Below are 19,547 nucleotides of genomic sequence, written 5' to 3'. Positions count from 1 at the left end.
TGTTTTTCCTCAATTTGAATTTATGCTCCATTTGGTTCGTAATCTGAAGGTGGGGAAGAATCCCAACAGAATTCAGCATGCTCAACCCATTCAAGGCCTTGTACACCTTGATCAGATCACCTTGCAGATGCCTAGTCTCCAGCTGCTGCAATTTGCAGAACTTAAGCCTCTCTTGGTCAGAGGATCCGTCGTCCCCCTCACCAGTCTTTGTTGCCTTTCTCTGTACATACTCAAGCAAATCTACATCCTTCCTAAAATGATGCCTCCAGACCTGTACGCAGTACTCAAGGTGTGGGCTGACCATTGCCTTATATAGAGGGACAATCACCTCCTTTTTCCTGCTAGTAAAATTTCTGTATATCATTGACCAAACCCCATGACCTGCCCTGACAGCCTGTCTGGATTGCTCAGAAAACTTCATATCTGACTGCACAATTACTTCCATGTCTTTTTCATTTTCTGCCACCGTAAGTGTAGTACCACATAGTTGGTACGTTACTGTGGGGTTACTTGTACACATATGGAATGCTTTGCATTTGTCAATGTTAAACTTGTTGCCACTTCTCACCCCATCTTCCCAAATTTTCTAGATCTTGTTGGAGCAGCACACTGCCATTACTGTCATTAACAGCCCTGCCAACCTTTGTGTCATCTGCAAACTTCGACATTAAGCCTGATATACCTTCATCAATATCATTGATAAATACACAAAACAACAGTGGACCCAACACCGAACCCCGTGGGACTCCACTAATAACATTAGTCCATGAAGAGCGGTGCCCATTGATTACCACCCTCTGTCTTCTCCCACTCAACCATTCTTTTATCCATTGTAGCAACTTACCCTTAATACCATTCTGCTCCAATTTGTACAGTAGTCTTCCATGTGCAACAGTGTCAAAAGCTTTCCTGAATCCAAGTATGTGATATAAAAATTATTTTTTGCATCCAGTTCCTTTGTAACCACATCATAATATCCTATCAAATTTGTCAGACAAGACTTTTCCTTAACAAACCCATGCTGTTTCTGAATTATTGCTGCAGTCTTGTCTAGATGATCCTGCGATGCATCTTTAACCAGTGGCTCCATTATTTTACCCGGAACAGAAGTTAAAATAACTTGTCTGTAATTACTTGTGTCACCCTTTGATCCCCCTTTGTGAACTAGGGATACATTTGCACATCTCCAGTGCATGGGGACCTCCCCTGAGTCCAAGTTTGCTCTCATAATTATGGCTAAGGGTTTGCTTAGTTTCTTTGCCGCCTCCTTTAATATAACTGGATAGATCCCATCCGCCCCAGGTGCCTTTCTTATATTTAACTTCAACGGTTTCTCCTCCACTTTGCTCTCAGTTATTACAAAATCATTACGCACCCTGCTATAATTTAATAACCTTCTGCTATTTTCAAACCTTAATAACTCAGATCAAGAGTATTGCTCCCTCTTGTTGCCTCGCGAACATGCTGATGTAGAAAACAATCATCCAATAAATCCACAAAAGCCTGGCTAGTGTGTGAGTGACCAACCCACAAATTCCAGTCAATATCTGGGAAATTAAAATCCCCCATTATAAGACTCTCTGATTTACTGGCCCACTTCATTTCCCTGTACAATATCTTTTTATACTCATCAGAGTCATTAGGCCTATAGCACACTCCTACTCTCAATTTTGATTTCCCTATGCTTATGTCACACTAAACTGACTCGACACTGCCCTGTCCATCGGCTTCACTTCCTTGGATTTTATGTGTTTCTTAACTAATAGCATAACCCCTCCTCCCCTCCTGTCCTGTCTATCCTTTCTATACACATCGTATTCCCCAAATTCCAGTTCCGCATTCTTATATCTGTGTGACACCACGTCTCTGATATCCCAACAATATCTGCCTTTGATGTTTTGAGCAATACCTCAAATTCATCAAATTTATTTACCAAGCTCCTAGCATTGGTGTACACGCAAGTATGCATGCACCTGTTTCTATTCTTAGCTACCCTAACACAACCCATGTGTTTATTTGTACCGCAATGACTCCCAGCAGTCTCTGAAATATCCTGCAACTTGTTTTTCAGGCTTGTGCTCATTTCAATAGAAGCAGTGCAAGAATCACTTCCACCTCTGCCAGGGGCTACTGTTAATCTATTAGTCCTTGTATCCCCCCCAACTAGCAGTTTTCCGACCCACCTAACACTGCCTCGACAGCATCAGCAAAAATTCTTGCACCCTTTCTATTTAAGTGTATCCCATCCCTGTAGAAGCAGTCTCTCCTGTTAACAAGTACAGACCATTCTGAAAAAAATTCTACCCCTTGAGCCTTGCACAATCCCTCCAGGGCTGAATTGATCGACAAGGCTCTCTTCATGTACTCCCTCCTATCGTGTCTGGGCAGTATTGCAGACACTTTGAAATTCAACCCTAATTCACGGCTTTTTTTCAACAGTGACCTGTACTTGCTAAGTAATTCCGCCGGTCTCCTACTCTTAATATCATTAGTGCTAACGTGTAAAACTATATCACCTTTTGTGCCCTTAAAAGATGATATCCGCTCTACGTCATCAACCTTTGCCCCTGGCAGACATACCCTGGTCCTATTCCACCTATCGTTTTTACAAAGCATGTTCCCCGTTTCCCTGACAATCGAGTCACCAACAACTACTAGTTCCTGTGGGATCAGCGCATTCTGCCTAGGGGGCTGCCTCTGTGTTGCATGATGACCAAGTGCAAGCTCTGGCGTTGTTGTGGGCAGCTGAGAGCTTGATGAGCCCCTCAATTTATTTCTTTCGAGGGCATCCACCCTGTCCTTCAAGCTCTCATAAAGGCCCATAACAACGAAACGAAAAAAATATTGTTCAAGGTTCAGGCCTAAATGGTTGTCAGATGAACTAATGAGACATGTGGCAGAGAAGAAAAATGCATGGAATACATACAAATTAATGGGCGACATGGAAGCCTGTGATAGATATAAGTTGGTCTGTAACCAAGTCACAAAGGAGATTAGGCAGACAAAGGCAGACTACGAAAAATCTTTGGCAAAGGATGCAAAGAAAAACAGAAAAGAGTTCTTTACCTATTTAAACTCAAGAAGGAAAGGGATGAATCAGATTGGTCCACTGGATATTGATGGTTCAACAGTTGAGGATCCTGCTCAGGTGGCTAACAGTCTAAACGAGTATTTTGCATCTACATTCACGCATGAGGAGTTATTCAGGAAGGAGAATGACGTAGGTAAAGTAGACATTGGCAGTGAGCTAGATGATTTTGTAATAACTGAGAGGAAAGTGGAGGAGAGATTGTTGAGGATAAACATAAAAAAGGCACCTGGGGTGGATGGGATCTATCCAGTTATATTAAAGGAGGCAGCAAAGGAAGTAAGCAAACCCCTAGCCATAATTATGAGAGCTTCTTTGGACTCAGGGGAGGTACCCATTGACTGGAGATGTGCAAATGTAACCCCAATTCACAAAGGAGGATCAAAGGCTGACACAAGTAATTATAGACCTGTCAGTTTAACTTCTGTTCCAGGAAAATTAATGGAGGCACTGGTTAAAGAAGCACTGCAGGATCATCTAGACAAGAATTCAGTTATAGCTCAGACGCAGCATGATTTTGTTAAGGGCAGGTCTTGCCTGACCAATTTGATTGGATACTATGATGTAGTCACAAAAGAACTGGATGCAGGGAATAACTTTGATATTATATATTTGGATCTTAGAAAGGCTTTTGATACTGTTGCACATGGAAGGCTGCTGCACAAATTGGAGCAGTGTGGCATTGGAGGCAAATTGCTGCTATGGATAAGGGGATGGTTGAGTGGCAGAAGACAGAGTGGTAATCAATGGACACTGCTCAACGTGGACTAATGTTATTATTGGAGTTCCTCAGGGTTCAGTGTTGGGTCCGTTGTTGTTTTCGGTGTTTATGAATGATATTGATGATGGTATATCAAGTTTAATGTCCAAGTTTGCAGATGATACAAAGGTTGGCAGGGTTGTTAAGGACACCACTGACACTATGCTGCTGCAACAGGATCTCGAAAGGTTGAACAGATGGGCTGAGAGGTGGCAAATGAAGTTTAACATTGACAAATGTAAAGTACTACATATGGGAAACAGTAACCCCAGATCAACGTATCAACTCTGTGGTACTACACTGACAGTGGTGGAGAATGAAAAGGACCTGGGGGTAATTGTGCAGGCAGATATGAAGTTCTCTGAGCAGTGCAGACGGGCTGCAAGAGTAGCTCATGGTGTCTTGTCAATGATATACAGGACTTTTTCTAGCAGGGATAAGGAGGTGATTATTCCCTTGTATAAGGCAATGGTTAGGCCACATCTTGAGTACTGTATACAGGTCTGGAAGCCTCATTTCAAGAAGGATGTAGAGCTGCTGGAACGAGTACAGAAAAGGGCAACAAGATTAGTGAATGGAACAAAGGGTTGCTCTTACGAAGAAAGGCTTAAGTTTTGCAAATTACGGAGTCTGGAGACTAGGCATGCGAGGTGATCTGAAAGAAGTGTATAAGGCTTTGAATGGTTTGAGCATCCTCTATGCCAATGGGATTCTTCCTCTTGCTCAGAATAATCACCTCAGAGGGCATAAATTCAAATTGAGGAAGGACGGATGTCGGATAGATGTGCAGAAATTTGGCTTTGGCCAGCGGGTGGTTGGTTGGTGGAGCCGACTTCCATTATTTGTTGTTGAAGTTGATAGCCTAAACAAATTTAAAGCTCAACTGGACAGGTATTTCGAACGAACGGAGGGGTGAAATGAGAGTGGTGTGTTTTTTTTTTTTTTTTTTTTTTGGCTGATGCTGAATAAGCTTGCTTCTTGCATCATATGTCTCTGCTAATGCTAATGCTATCTCCTCATGTGTGAATGTAGATGCAAAGTACTCATTCGGTTTGTTTGCTATTTGAGCAGGATCATCAACAGTCGAACCATCGATATCAAGTGGACCAATCAGATTCATCCCCTTCCTTTTAGAGTTTATATAAGTAAAGAAATCCTTTCTGTTTTTCTTAGCATCTTTTGCCAAAGATTTCTCCTAATCTGCCTTAGCCTGCCTAACCTTCTTTGTGACCTGATTACAGACTAGCTTATATCTGCCATAGGCTTCTGAGTCGCTTGATAATTTATATGCATCCCATGCATTTTTCTTTTCTGTCACAAGTCTGATTAGTTAATTTGATAACCATTAAGGCCTAAACCTTGGACAATATTTCTTAATAGGTATGAAACTTTTAGTAGCATCCACAATTAATTCCTTGAATGCTTCCCACTTAGAATTTACTGTTGATAATATCGTTAGTTGATTCCACTGTATAGAACTTAAAAACTGTGTGAGACCACTGTACTCACCTTTATGGAAGCAAAAACCCTTTCCTTTACCCCTGATGTTAATTTTATCTTTAAGTAAATCCCACATCAGTACACTGTGATCACTGCCACTTAGTGGTTCCTTTTTCTGCAAATTCTTAACACGAATGATCACTGCTGATAACTAGATCAAGAGTATTACCCTCTCAGGTTGCCTCTCAAACATGCTGCTGCAGAAAACAATCATCCAATAAATCCAGAAAAGTCCTACTACTTACTTTACTAATCCACAAGTTCCAGTCAATATTTGGGAAGTTAAAATCCCCCATTATAAGACATTCTGATTTACTAGCCCACCTTATTTCTCTGTACAATTGTTCATTGAACTCATTCGAGTCATTATGCCTATAAAACACTCCTATTCTTATTTTTGTTTTCGCAGTGCATAAGCTTGCTTTCTTGCATCATATGCCTCTACTAATGCTAATGCTAAGTTGAGTTTTATTAAAATGTTGTTGTTAAAAGTGAACACAGGAGTACTAATGCTTTTTTATTTCTGTTCTTGTGGTACTCTTTTGAAAAATCATATACAGAAAAACAATTATCTTCTAATAAGAACTACCATTTAGTTTGATGTTATAATATGTTGTATGATGTATGAATGACTACTGAAATATTTCTTTCATTTCTCATTAACAAAATCATGGACATTAATTATATAAATTTTTTAGGATCAAAGAGTGCCATCAGATATGGTATTTATAAAAACAACAGAAAAGAACGGAGCATGTTTTATAAGGACTGATCAGTTAGATGGTGAAACAGATTGGAAACTCCGTCTTGCCGTTGGAACTACTCAGAGACTTCCTTTAGAGGTATTTTTCAATTTTTTTCTTTGCTATATAACCTGTGTCTGTTTATATTCTTGTAATATGAATAAATATATATTTTTTTGTTCTCACTGTAAATTTAATAATGTTAAAGTTACTAATCACATAACTTTATTTTTTAACCCTTTCACAAGTAACTTTGTCATATATGGGCAGGCTCTCATAGTGAATTTTCAATAGCAGTAGGCTTGTGATGGAATTTTTTTTATGAAATTGAAGCTTTGTAAAATTTAAAATGTACATTACTATTTAAAACTATTTATTTCTTGTTTTGACTTGAATGCCCATCATTACAGTAAAATTGTCAAAATTTAAAATTGGTATTTAAAAAAAAAAAATTTAAATGGTTTAAAAATGAATTCATTTTTTGAAGTAATCATATCCTCAACATCTATTTATGTATCACTTAATTCGATTTTGTCAACTTTTTTTTCAGGTTTTGTAAGTCAAAATTGGACAACAATGGCTATAGGCCACTGTTGTCCAATTTTTGTGTATTTACACTGATACTTTATGTGTAGATATACATTTTTTCTTGGTCATTTCAAGTACATTTCAAATTATGTTTGTTTGTGTACAAATTGAAATTTTTCCAGTATGTGTTCTGTCATCTCTTATCTATGTTTCCAACTAATAGTCAACATGAGCATGAGAATAGCTTTGATCGCAGCATGAGAATGGGTTTGATGATCAGAATGGGATGACATTGCATCTGTCGATCATCGTTGTCTGATTTTGGCTTACATAAGTGAATTTGTTGTAACTGATCAAAAAATTGAGGAAATCAGAACTACAAGTTGATAAAATCAAATTAAGTGACACTCACACTCTCTCTCTTTATTTTTACAAAACTTCAGAATGAAGAAATTCACTCTGCAAAGAGTCCATCTCTGTCAGAAACTGAAGATAGGGAGCCCATGTGCATGTTCAGAATACTTTCTTATGAAAGAATTAATTGATAATGACCTAAATTTATGTGCTTCTGAAGTCTTAGAGTACCAGTAGTACTACCTCTTATAAGAAAAAAAGTTTTGAATTGAGCTCTGTTTCTGCAGCTTCATCAGTAGCTACAAACTTTTCCAGAGTTGTTTCTCTGGTAAATTGATATCAGTAGTATTGGTTTGAACCTTCTGAATAATATGTTGTGGATGAAATCCTTGCTTATGCTGAGCTTTGGTCTTTTAAGTCATTCAACTCTATGCAAACTATATTTATAAGTTCCACATTAGATATGAGACTTGTCAATATGATTTCAGATCATATTGAGAACATTTTATTTGCATATGTTACATGTAAAATTTTGCATACCAAAAGGCTGCATTATCAGTAAAATTCTGCTGCTAACAGGATGTAATTTACCTTCAATCTTATATTTTATGTATTGCTTTCAAGTCTGGAATGGCATGACATACGTGAAAATTCTGCATGCTTTGGCTGTATTCAGTTTCAATTACAGAACAATTTTCTGCTGTTATTTAAGACTGAAGGCTGAGTATTTGACTTATCACTTATGTTCATAGCTCATAAACAGAAATTTTAAGTAAGCCATGGCTGGATGGTCAGGTGTGAGGGTTCATAAGTGCACCTGCTTTGAGTAATGGGTTCAAGCCCATGACTGCTAAATATGGTACTGTTTCTTGTTTTCTCTGTCTTGTGAACTCCTCTGACCATGTGATCATCCTGGAGTATAAACAGAAAATTTATTTATTTATAATGAAGCCTACTCTACTTCAGTCATGGCTTTATTCAGCTGTGGTAATGAAAAATTTACATGTTATAACTCAAAATTTAACTGTTTAATTATGAAAACTTAGTCTTAATATGCAAGTTAAATATGCAGAATCTTAGCTTACTTCAGGTGAATTGCCTCTAATCAAGTCAAATTAAGTTTGATCAGTTCAATATAATATGGCTACTTGCATTTTCTCTCTTGCTTCTCAACTCATTAAATAACTGGCATACCACAGGTTGCCAGTTATTTAATGATACCAGCTAAGAAACCACCTCAGGTTCCTTATAATATCAGTGGCTCAGAAAAAAACGATATATAAAATCAAAATTTGTATGCTTGACTGCATTCAGTTTCAATTACAGAAAGATTTTCTATTGTCATTTAAGACTGAAGGCTGGGTATTTGATCTTATTGCTTATGTTAAAGTTGGAGAACAAATACCATTATCCACGTTTATGTTTAAGTTGCTAATATCATTTTAAATTGTATAGCATAACCTGTAAAGGTGAATTTGCTATAAATTAAAAATCTGAGACACTGCCAAGACAGCTGTTGTTTTGAAAATTATTGCCTTGTCAACTGGCAGATGATCTCTGTTAGCAAAATTATCTGAACTGTGAATAATGTAATATGTATAAGTGAACAGCCAAGCAGTGTATGGAAGTAAAACTTCCATTTATAAACACAATAATGATTATGCATACTTTTAACTTCTAGAATTTGGCCACATTTGCCTTACACAGTATAATATTATAGATGGTAGCTGCAACTTAGATAGAACCTTGGCTAACAGTGTTTGTATCTAAGTTGAACATAAGCACAAACCATAAAGTTGAATAATTGACCCTCAGTATTCAAGTGAGAACAGAAAGTCTTTCTGCAATCAAAATTAAATGCAGATAAAGTGCACAAAGTTTGATTTTATTTCAACTAATGCATTGAAATATACCCCTGAAATGCTATAGTATTAAAACTTTATTATTTGATTCAGTTTTTTTTTCCTTCTATGGAAAACTACAAGGAGAGTTATTATCCTTTTAATATGTTCCTTCTTCTGATACGTATAAGCGTCAAATGTCACTAGAAGTGATGTACCGCTATATATATATATATATATATATATATATATAAGCATTTAAAAGGCATGCAAGTGCTGTGCTGTAATGCACATAGGCTGTCATTCTTGAGCAGTCAATAAAGAGTGCTTTAAAAGTAAAAGGACACAAAATTAACAACTGCTCAATATCAGCACACTGATAGAACTCTTTGCTGTTTGTTTGTGGCAATGCTTGGTTTTTGTTTATAGATTTGGACACACAGTTGTATTTTTTCTTTGCTTGTGTTGAGGTTAGTTTTTGTATATGAGATAAACTTTTAAAAAAATTTTAAGGTTTGTTCTGATTTACAGTTCAATGCATTTAACAAATCCAAATTTTACTTTTTGACCATTATTTATATGAATTTCTGGAATGCTGTTTTTAGCATTGGAAAATTATAGCACATTGGATAGATTCTCAACAGCATAGCATATATGCAGCAACAAATGTGTTAACTTGTATTTTTATGAAGTGAGAGGATAATAGCAGTATCATTACCCAGTGATTAATTTTTTGTTTTACGTTTGTGCAGATTCACTTACATAAGAGTAATTGAATATAATAAGTTCAGTTTTATTAAGGGACCATTAATATATATTTCAGGACTTGTTTCATATTGATGCTTCAGTTTATGCTGAAGAACCAAAGAAAGATATTCACAGTTTCGTTGGGAAATTTACAAGGGTAAGTAATTAATCAAAAGGAAGCCTGATAGGTAGATAGCTAGATTATTATTATTACAGTAGGGAATGTAATATTTATTAAAGTTTTTTTATTAAAGAAAGTTTTTCATTTATTAAATGAAAGCTGTTTTGTTTTATGCATAGATTAGGGTATATTATTATTTTTCTTGCTATATTTTTACAGGTGACGTGTAATGATACCATCTTTTCTCTAGCTGAAATAACATAAGAATTGGATATTCTTTTTGTGCATAAGTTACTGCAATATAATTTTTTTTAAACATTTTTTATCTGAATTAATTTAATCAATTTTTGGTTAAAAATATATATTATGTGCAATTAACATAGTTTTTGAATGTGTTATAAACTAGGCTTGGTTATAAGATGTATTTAAATAAGTTAAACCATATGGAAAACAAAACAAAAGCATCAAACTAATGAGAACTAGAATAACATGAAATCAGAGTTATAACAACATATAATGTTATAATAATAACATAATAAGTTATAATGTTGTTATAATATTGTTATAATAATAACAGATGTTGTTATTATTATATATATTATTATAATATATATTTATATATTATTATATAAAGAGAATAATAACTAAAAAAATGAACGTAAAAAATAAAGATATACCAGAAACCATATCCATATAAGTGACAGCTATCTCTAAAGGAAAATAAGACCCATAAAACCAACTGTATGGACTAAAATAAGACCCATCTGTATGGACTAAGCCATAAATGTGTGAATTCACTGAAAATGCACCTAATATTTTTAAATCTTAGTTCTCCCATAACTGAAGAATCCATCCTGATCAAAGTGGTAAAACTAATGAATGCTGACCCAAAGCAAAAAGAATGCTTTCCGAAATACTATCTTCAAAAGGTTAAGCAGTGAACCACTATGGGATATTTTATTCAAACCTGATGAATAAATGTATTCAGGACCTCAACAAAGAGGATGGGTTGTTGCACACCTGGATTACTCAATGAAACCTTTTAACTTTTTTTTTGTTTTTTTTTTTTCCTTTTTCTGTAATTTACAAGGGAGTTTAGATATTCCTCTGTCCTCTCTCTCATCCCCTCCACATACCTGTGAAGTAATGCAGTGGCAAAAGCCATGGCAAAAAATAATTCAGGTGTTTCACTGCTTACACTTTTTAAGATGTTATTTTGAAAAGTATTTGCCTTGCTTCAGGTCAGCATTTCTTAGTTTACTTTTCACCTCTTTGATTAGGATGACTTCTTTGGTTGTGGAAGAACTGAGGTTTTGAAAATATTGGATAAACGTTTAATGAGTTTTCTTGTTCACAGTTTTAGTCCATGTAGATGGAAAGGTTTTAGTGATCCTATTTTCTTTTGGGGATGGGTGTCAATTATATGGATATGGTTTCGGGTATGTCATTTTTTAGTTAATTTATTTTCTTTTGTTGTTTTTTATTTTGATTCTGATTTTATTTTTGTATAGTTCTCATGATTTCAGTTCTTTTCCTTTGCTTTCCTAGTTTAACTTATTTAGGTGTATTTTGGATTGGCTTACAAATTAATGGAGTTCTCTGGTTAATGGGATTATAATATAGGAAAGGCATTTATTCTTTACATACATATTGGGTACAAAAACAGAAGCACTTTCACTCAGTGTTGTACCAGGTTTTATAAGTTTGCAAGACAATAGGAATTTTTATTATTATATGCCTTTTGAAGATGGTGAAGAAATAAAATGTTTGAGAAGAATAAGGAATATATACCAACCCAAATGAGTCAGTCTCATTTGATTATTGAAGTGGAGCTAAATGATTTGATTCAAGATTTAAATCTCTCTAAGAGTCAGGTTTGCAGGGTTTCATCTTGGATTTTACAACTGCTAACTAGGATGCAGTACAGTTTTTCTGCGACAGAAGATCTGTGTTTCTGCGGTGATATTATTGGCTTAATGTATGCCCTTGAAAACTGGCAGCATTTTATGTATTTGTCAAAACATAGTCTGAAAGCCATCTGTTGTAATGGAAATATCCATCCATACTAGTTGTAATGGAATTATCCATCCTTAAATGATAAATTTTGGGATTGAAGTTGAAAAAAATGTAATTAATGATGTTGAAATTTCACACATTTATTTAATGAAAAAACTTTCTAGCCTACAGGCCAGTAAGGCTCCTGGGGTTGATACTATTTACCCTATAATCTTAAGGGAGGCAGCAAGTGAGTGCATTGAACCATTGAAGCTAATTATGAGAACATCACTGGACTTGGGAGTGATTCTGTTGGATTGGAAAAATGCCAATGTATCTCCAATACATAAGGGCGGTTCTCAGAGTGAAGTGGGAAATTACCAGCCAGTTAGTCTAATTTCAGTAATAGGGAAAATCATGGAGACTATGATCAAGGGTGGAATTCAGGATCACTTAGATAGAAATGGAATTCTGAAGGATACTCAGCATGGTTTTATAAAGGGAAAATCATGTTTAACTAATCTGGTTAGCTATTTTGACAGGGTCACTCAAGAGTTGGACTTGGGGAATAATTTCGACATTGTTTATTTGGATTTCAGCAAAGCATTTGACTCACTCCTACATGAGTGGTTACTTTACAAGCTGGAACATGTTGGAATCACAGGGAAAATCCTTAGATGGATAGCAGGGTGGCTTCAGGGCAGGAGGCAGAGGGTTGTGATAAATGGTTATTCCTCAGATTGGGTTGATGTAAGAAGTGGGGTTTCCCAAGGATCGGCATTAGGACTATTGTTTTTGATTTTCATAAATGACATCGATGAAGGGATTGAGGGCATGATGTCTAAATTGCAGATGATGTAAAGATTGGTAGAGTAGTTAATGATTGCCACTAATCAGAACTTCTTCAGAATGACCTAGATAGACTGAGGAGATGGTCAGAAAAATGGCAGCTATGCTTTAATCCAGCAAAGTGTAAGGTATTGCACCTGGGGAACAGTAACCCCAAAATAACTTAGATACTTGGCAGAGTTGAACTAAAGCTGGTAGTGGAGGAAAGTGACTTTGGTATTACAATACAGTCAGATATGAAGTTCTCTGAGCATTGTAGACTGGTTGCAAGGCGGGCTCCTGGTGTCCTATCGATGATTTATCGAAGAATTGCTAGTAGAGATAAGGATGTCATAGTCCCGTTATATAAGGCTATTGTTAATCCACACTTGGAATACTGTGTTCAAGTATGGAGGCCACATCTAAAGAAAGACATTGTTCTTCTTGAAAGCTTCTAAAGACGGGTAACTCGCCTGGTGAGATTGGCAAAAGGGTGTCCATATGAGGAAAGACTTCGAATATGTTGGAAGCTAGTCACCTTAGAGGAGACTTAATGGCACCTCCGTAGCCAGGTGGGAAGGAGCAGCAGTGCGTAGCACACGCTTCTTGATTAGACTGGGGTTCGAGCCCGTCACCACCAAATACGGAGGATACGGATAGGTCAGGGAATGACCACCGCATATTCATGAAGCAATATGGCCTTAGTGCTAATGCTCATAAAAACCAAATAACAAACATAACAAACAGGAGACTTAATTGAGGTGTTTAAGGCTCTGAGAGGCATAAGCAAAATGAATAAGGGTGAGATTTTCACATTATAATATTATAAATAGTTATAAATGATTCTAGAACTAGGGGGGCCATAATTTCAAGTTACAGGGGGAGTTGTGTAGACTGGGTTGCAGGAAGTTTTATTTTAGCCAGCGAGTTATAAATTGCTGGAATAAGTTATCTACATGGGTGGTAGAGGCTGACATTCTGGGGAAATTCAAAGGTCAACTGGATAGTTACCTAAGGGGGGAGGGAAATGCATAGGTTGTCCATTTCCTTTTCTCTTATTAATTTTTATTATTTTTTAAAATTTTATTTTTATTATTGATTTTTTTTTTCTTTTTCTTTTATTTTATGTATTTTTGTTATTTTAATTTATTATTATTATTATTTTTTTATTATTTTAATTTTTTGGCTGGTGCAGCATAAGCCATAAGCTTCCTTCCACCACGTAGCCATTACTAATACTAATTGAACATGCTATCTTTTGAAGGAAACCAACAAAAATATGGAATTCTTTCTCAAAAAAAATTGATTATGCAAGGTATATGTGGAACATTTGTTGTGATCTTCAAGTGGTTGTACCCTTACTCGATTTGCAACTTTATTTTACAAAATTTTGCTGTTTCTTGCATGAATAGGACAGCACAGCAAGGTTTCCATTATATGTTTTCAAGAATTTGTCATCTCAAACAGCATATATTCATGGACAGAAGAATGTTTGCCATCCACCTATAGTTGGTAGGCAAAAGATTTTATTCTTCTCTCATCATGTCAAATTTGGCTTAATGAAAAAGTTCATAAAAGCACAGAACGAGGAGGCACCTCTGTAGCCAGGTAGGAAGGAGCAGCAGTGCATAGCACACACTTCTTGATTAAACCGGGGTTCAAGCCCGTCACCACCAAATACGGAGGATGCGGAAAGGTCAGGGAATGACCACCGCATATCCCTGGAGCAATATGGCCTTAGTTGCTAATGCTCCTAAAAACCAAATAACAACAACAACAGAACAAGGATGTTGAACAAAGAAGGATGTTGTTTCCAGTACTCGAAACAAAGGAATCCATGGCTTTATTGACAAGAAAAAATAATAAATAAATAAAAAAGGCAGAGTTTATTAGTTCAGAGATCAAGATATTAATGAATGACAGTTCTTTAGATGGTGGTTTTCAATGTACAAAAAAAAAGCAGTACAGAATATCTTCAAGGCACTCGTCCAAAATGTTTTAGAAAATCAGAGATTAGCAAACTGATCAGAAAAACAACAACAAAAACAATTTAAATATGTTGGCTAGTGTTACTTTGGATTTGAATATATAGGGGATTTTAACTTCCCAGATATTGACTGGAACTTGTGGGTTGGTCACTTGCATGCTAGCAAGACTTTTGTGGATTTATTGGACGATTGTTTTCTTCAACAGCATGTTCCAGAGATAACCAGAAAGAGAGTAATAATTTTGATCTAGTATCTGCAGTGATTATTTGTGCATTAAGAATTTGAAGACAAAGGACCCACTAGGTGGCAGTGATCACAGTGTACAGGGGCTCACATTTGGTGAGTATGGGCTTGGCACACCCAGGGTCCTGAGCTGGATATCATCATTCTTCTCTTTCTTGGTGATTCCCTTCTATTTCTGACTGACTCTCTCTCTCTCTCTCGGCGCCTCCGTAGCCAGGTGGGCAGGAGCAGCAGTGCTTAGCACACACTTCTTGATTAGACCAGGGTTCGAGCCTGTGACCACCAAATACGAAGGATGCGGAAAGCTCAGGAAATGACCACTGCATATCCCCGGAGCAATATGGCCTTAGTTGCTAATGCTCCTAAAAAAAACCAAATAACAAATAATAACTCTCTCTCTCTCTCTCTCTCTCTCTCTCTCTCTCTCTCTCTCTCTCTCTCTCTCTCTCTCTCTCTCTCTCTCTCTCTCTCTCTCTCTCTCTCTCTCTCTATCTATCTATCTATCTCTCTCTCCTTCCCACCCCAGTCAAGCTACAAATCTTCGGGTTACGCTCCTCAAACTATTGCCTCTTCTGCGCCACCCCAGGTACCCTGGAACACATATACCTGGCATGCCCTGTGAACAAGGAACTCGTCAAATACGCTTTGGATGCAGCAAAGCTTGCCTGCAACCACGCCCACACTCCGGAGGACTACTGGTACCTACTTCACTCTGAGCAGACAGCACACACCACCTGCAACTTCCTATTCATTGCGGCCAAGGCCGTCATTTACAGCTTCTACTTGAAGCACACAAGAAGCAGTTACGACGTGCCACCTGTCGACACATCGGCGCAACATCTGAAGTGGAGCCTACGGAGGAAGTTGCAGAGCAGACTTCTACTCGAATTCCACTGCAAAAGACCAGAAACTGTGGATCATCTCACCAGCGAATGGAACAGTGGCGGTCACCTCTTCACCATCACTGAACAGTCCATCACCTTCAACATGTGACACTTAACAGGAGAACGACCCAACCCCAAGAAACTGTTTTTTTTCTTATTTCCTGAAATTAAAATATTGAAACCTTTGTATTTATTTCTAAAACGTTTTTCTTTATCTTTCCTTTTGCTTTGTACATAGAATGTAAATACAGTAGTTGTTGTTGAAAATGTATCTACTGTTCACGTTTTAATAAAAAAAAAAAAAAAAAAATATCTCTCTCTCTCTCTATCTCTATCTCTCAGGGGTTACTCAGAAATTTTTTTTTGGCTGGTGCAGCAAAAGCCTCAGGTTAATAATAATAATAATGTGGGATTTACCTAAAGATATAACTATCATCAGGGATAAAGGAAAGGCTTTTTGCTTTTGTAAAGGTGACTACAGTGGTCTCCGACAGTTTTTAAATTCTATACAGTGGAACCAACTGATGATGTTACCAACAGCATATTTTAAATGGGGAGCATTCAAGGAATTAATATTGGAAGCTACTAGGCTTTTCATACCGATTAAGAAATATTGTTTAACGTTTAGGCCTAAATGGATGTCAGATGAACTAATGAGACTTGTGGCAGAGAAGAAAAATGCATATAAATTATCAGGCGACATAGAAGCCTATGGTAGGTATAAGCTAGTTTATAATCGTCACAAAGGAGGTTAGGCAAGCGAAGGCAGATCTATGAGAAATCTTTGGCAGAGGATGCTGAGAAAAATAGCAAGGACTTCTTTACTTATATAAACTCTAGAATGAAGGGGATGAATCACGTAGGTCCACTTGATATTGATGGTTCGGCTGTTGATTCTGTTCAGATAACTGAAAAACCGAATGAGTATTTTGCACCTACATACACACACATGAGGAATTTTGTAGGAAAGCGGAAGACAGAAGCTTATTCAACATCTAACAGGGAGCTTAATGATTTTGTAATAACTGAGAGCAAAGTGGAGGAGAAATTGTTGAAGTTACACATAAGAAAGGCACCTCGGGCTAATGGAATCTATCCAGTTATATTAAAGGAGATTGCAAAAGAAGTAAGCAATACCTTAACCATAATTATGAGAGGATACGTGGACTCAGGGGAAGTCACTACAAACTGGAGATGTGCAAATGTATTCTCTTCCTTCACAAAGGGAGATCAAAGGGTGACACGAGTAATTACAGATTTGTTAGTTTAACTTCTGTTCCAGGGAAAATAATGGAGTCACTGGTTAAAGAAGCATTGCAGGATCATCTAGCCAAGACTGCAGAAATAATTCAGACACAGCATGGGTTTGTTAAGGGAAAGTTTTGTCTGACAAATTCAATTGAATGATATTTGGTTACAAAGGAACTGGATGAAAAGAATAATTTTTATATCATAAACTTGGATTTCGCGAAAACTTTTGATATTGTTGCGCATGGAAGACTACTGTACAAATTGGAGCAGTGTGGTATTAAGGGCAAGTTACTACTATGGATAAAAGGGTGATTGAGTGGGAGACGATGGTAATCAATGGATGCTGCTCTTCATGGACTAATGTTATTAGCGCAGAGTTTCTCAGGGTTCAGTGTTAGGTCCACTGTTGTTGTGTTGTGTTGTGTTGTTGTGAAGTTATATCAGGCTAGGTGGTAGATGACTCTCATCAACTGGTGAAATACCACCACTTTGCTTATTGGAGGCTTGAAGTGGTGGAACCCATGTTTAGTCTCTAGAGCTAAGTTCCGGCCAACCCTTCCCTATCTCTTCCATCATGCAGTATGATTGAAGATTTTTGAGGTTATGATGAACGTCGTGGCGAGATCCAATATTCCTTACATTTCGAGGGTACAGCTCTAAAACGGTGTTCGCAGGCTGGCCGCTAGATAGTACACCAGATCAAACCTATTGGTAACTCTCTAGGAGGCTTCCGGATCAGCTAGTGTATAATCTTGCTACCTCTACCCTGCCAGATAGTGACTGGAGGGAGTCCGAGTAGTGTGTATGCGGGGAGCATTGTCGAGGCCACATTATGTCAAGGATCTGGGTATATTCTTACCACATGTACGCCATATCCAAAAATTTCATTACTTCATACAGCATGTCCCACTCACTTTTTCTTACTATTGAATACACCATGAATTGTCAAAATAATTGAGCAAGCTTATCAGCGAAAAGATGTAAACCTCCCAAGGACTTATTAATTCATTTCACAAATATACATGGTCTCAATTCCAATCTCAACGATGTCCGTTTCCACTTGCAGTCTTCCAAACCCCATGTACTATTTCTGACTGAATCTCAGTTATCAGTTGATTCAACTACTGCTCATCTCAGATGTCCAAATTATTTGCTGTATGATTCCTTTCACCTCAAAGGTGGTATTTGTGCATATGTCCATTCTGATATTCCCTGCCAGAGACTTGGCAATTTGGAATATCCTCTCTTTGATCTTCTCTGGCTTAAAATCTCTCTACCTTATTGTGTCAAATTCATCTGTTGTCTCTACTGTTCTCCCAACTCCACTAATCACTTGGAGCTCTTTGACTTCCTCTCTTTGCAACTTGACTTCCTCCAGTCCAACTTTCCTAACAGTGAGGTAATTTTGCTTGGTGATTTTAATGTTCACAACTCCAGCTGGCTTCCGTTTTCTAGTCACACCGACCCAGCAGGTCGAGATGCTGAGGCTTTTGCAATTACTAATGACCTAGCACAGATTGTTCATTTACCTACAAGAATACCAGACAATCCTAATCATACAGCCAATACGCTTGATCTTTTTCTCACAAACAACCCTTCTAAGTACAAGGTCGAAGTGAGAGGTCCTTTAGGCACTTCAGATCACAACTTGGTGATTGTCTCTTCTCCAATGGAACCTTTATCTCACGGCTATTCCCAACCTCGTATTGTTTGGCATTACAAGAATGCAAAATGGGATGACCTGCGAAACTTCTTTTCTTCTTTTCCTTGGTCGGATTACTGTTTCAAAACTTCTGATGTCAACGTTTGCTCAGATCGTGTCAGTGAAATTATTCTTGCAGGAATGGAATCCTTTATCCCACACTCCACTTTAAAATCTTATCCTTTATCTAAACCTTGGTTTTCCAATAAATGTGCTAAAGCTGCCCAAGAGAAGAATGTTGCATATCGTAATTGGCTTGTTTCTAATTCTTCAGTTTCATTTTCTGCCTACACCAAAGCTCGCAACAATTGTAAAGCAGTTATTAATCAGTCCAAACTAGAGTTTGAACAGGCTAAGAGTAGAAAACTTGCTTCTTGCCCTAATGGTAGCCGAGCATTCTGGTCTCTTGCCAAAGCTATTGGCCGCAACTTTTGCCCATCTCTGCTCCCACCTCTGTCCAAACCAGATGGTTCTGTTGTCACTTCAGCCAAGGATAAAGCTGACCTGCTAGCATCCCATTTTTCTTCCAGCTCATGTATTAATGATCTTGGTAAAACACCTCCCACCATTCCTAACATGCTCCATTCAATGCCACCTGTGGTCTTCCGTCAAAAGGATATCAGAAGGATTTTGATGAATCTTGATGCTCAGAAAACTCCAGGTCCTGATTGTATTTCTCCACTTGTTCTCAAAACCTGTGCTCCTGAACTTACTCCTATTCTTTGCCGCCTTTTTTCACTTTCTTATTCCAAAGGTGTTTTTCCTTCTGCTTGGAAATTTGCTCATATCCAACCAGTTCCTAAAAAGGGTGACAAATCCCTCCCATTGCAATTACTTCTACTCTTTCTAAAGTAATGGAGAAATCAAATAATCGCCAACTCTTAAACTACCTAGAAACCTTCCGTCTGATCAATGATCGCCAGTATGGATTCCGTCAGTGTCGATCCACTGGTGATATTCTGGCTTATGTTACC

At 37.3% G+C, this 19,547-nt stretch overlaps 1 protein-coding gene across 1 annotated transcript in view; it reads left to right on the top strand.

The window, feature by feature from the left end:
• LOC150089919 (putative phospholipid-transporting ATPase IIA) overlaps positions 1 to 19,547 on the top strand; it is a 359,368-nt gene that overhangs the window by 68,556 nt on the left and 271,265 nt on the right. The window contains exons 6-7 of the mRNA XM_090368898.1: positions 6,047 to 6,190; positions 9,638 to 9,718. Coding sequence (XP_090225024.1) covers positions 6,047 to 6,190; positions 9,638 to 9,718 — 225 coding nt within the window. The remainder of the gene's footprint in view (positions 1 to 6,046; positions 6,191 to 9,637; positions 9,719 to 19,547) is intronic.

Source organism: Mastigoproctus giganteus, chromosome 2, assembly GCF_048544385.1.
Source record: "Mastigoproctus giganteus isolate SK-2022 chromosome 2, ASM4854438v1, whole genome shotgun sequence".
In the NCBI taxonomy this organism is placed as follows: domain Eukaryota; kingdom Metazoa; phylum Arthropoda; class Arachnida; order Uropygi; family Thelyphonidae; genus Mastigoproctus; species Mastigoproctus giganteus.
This window is presented reverse-complemented; position numbering and strand designations above follow the sequence as displayed.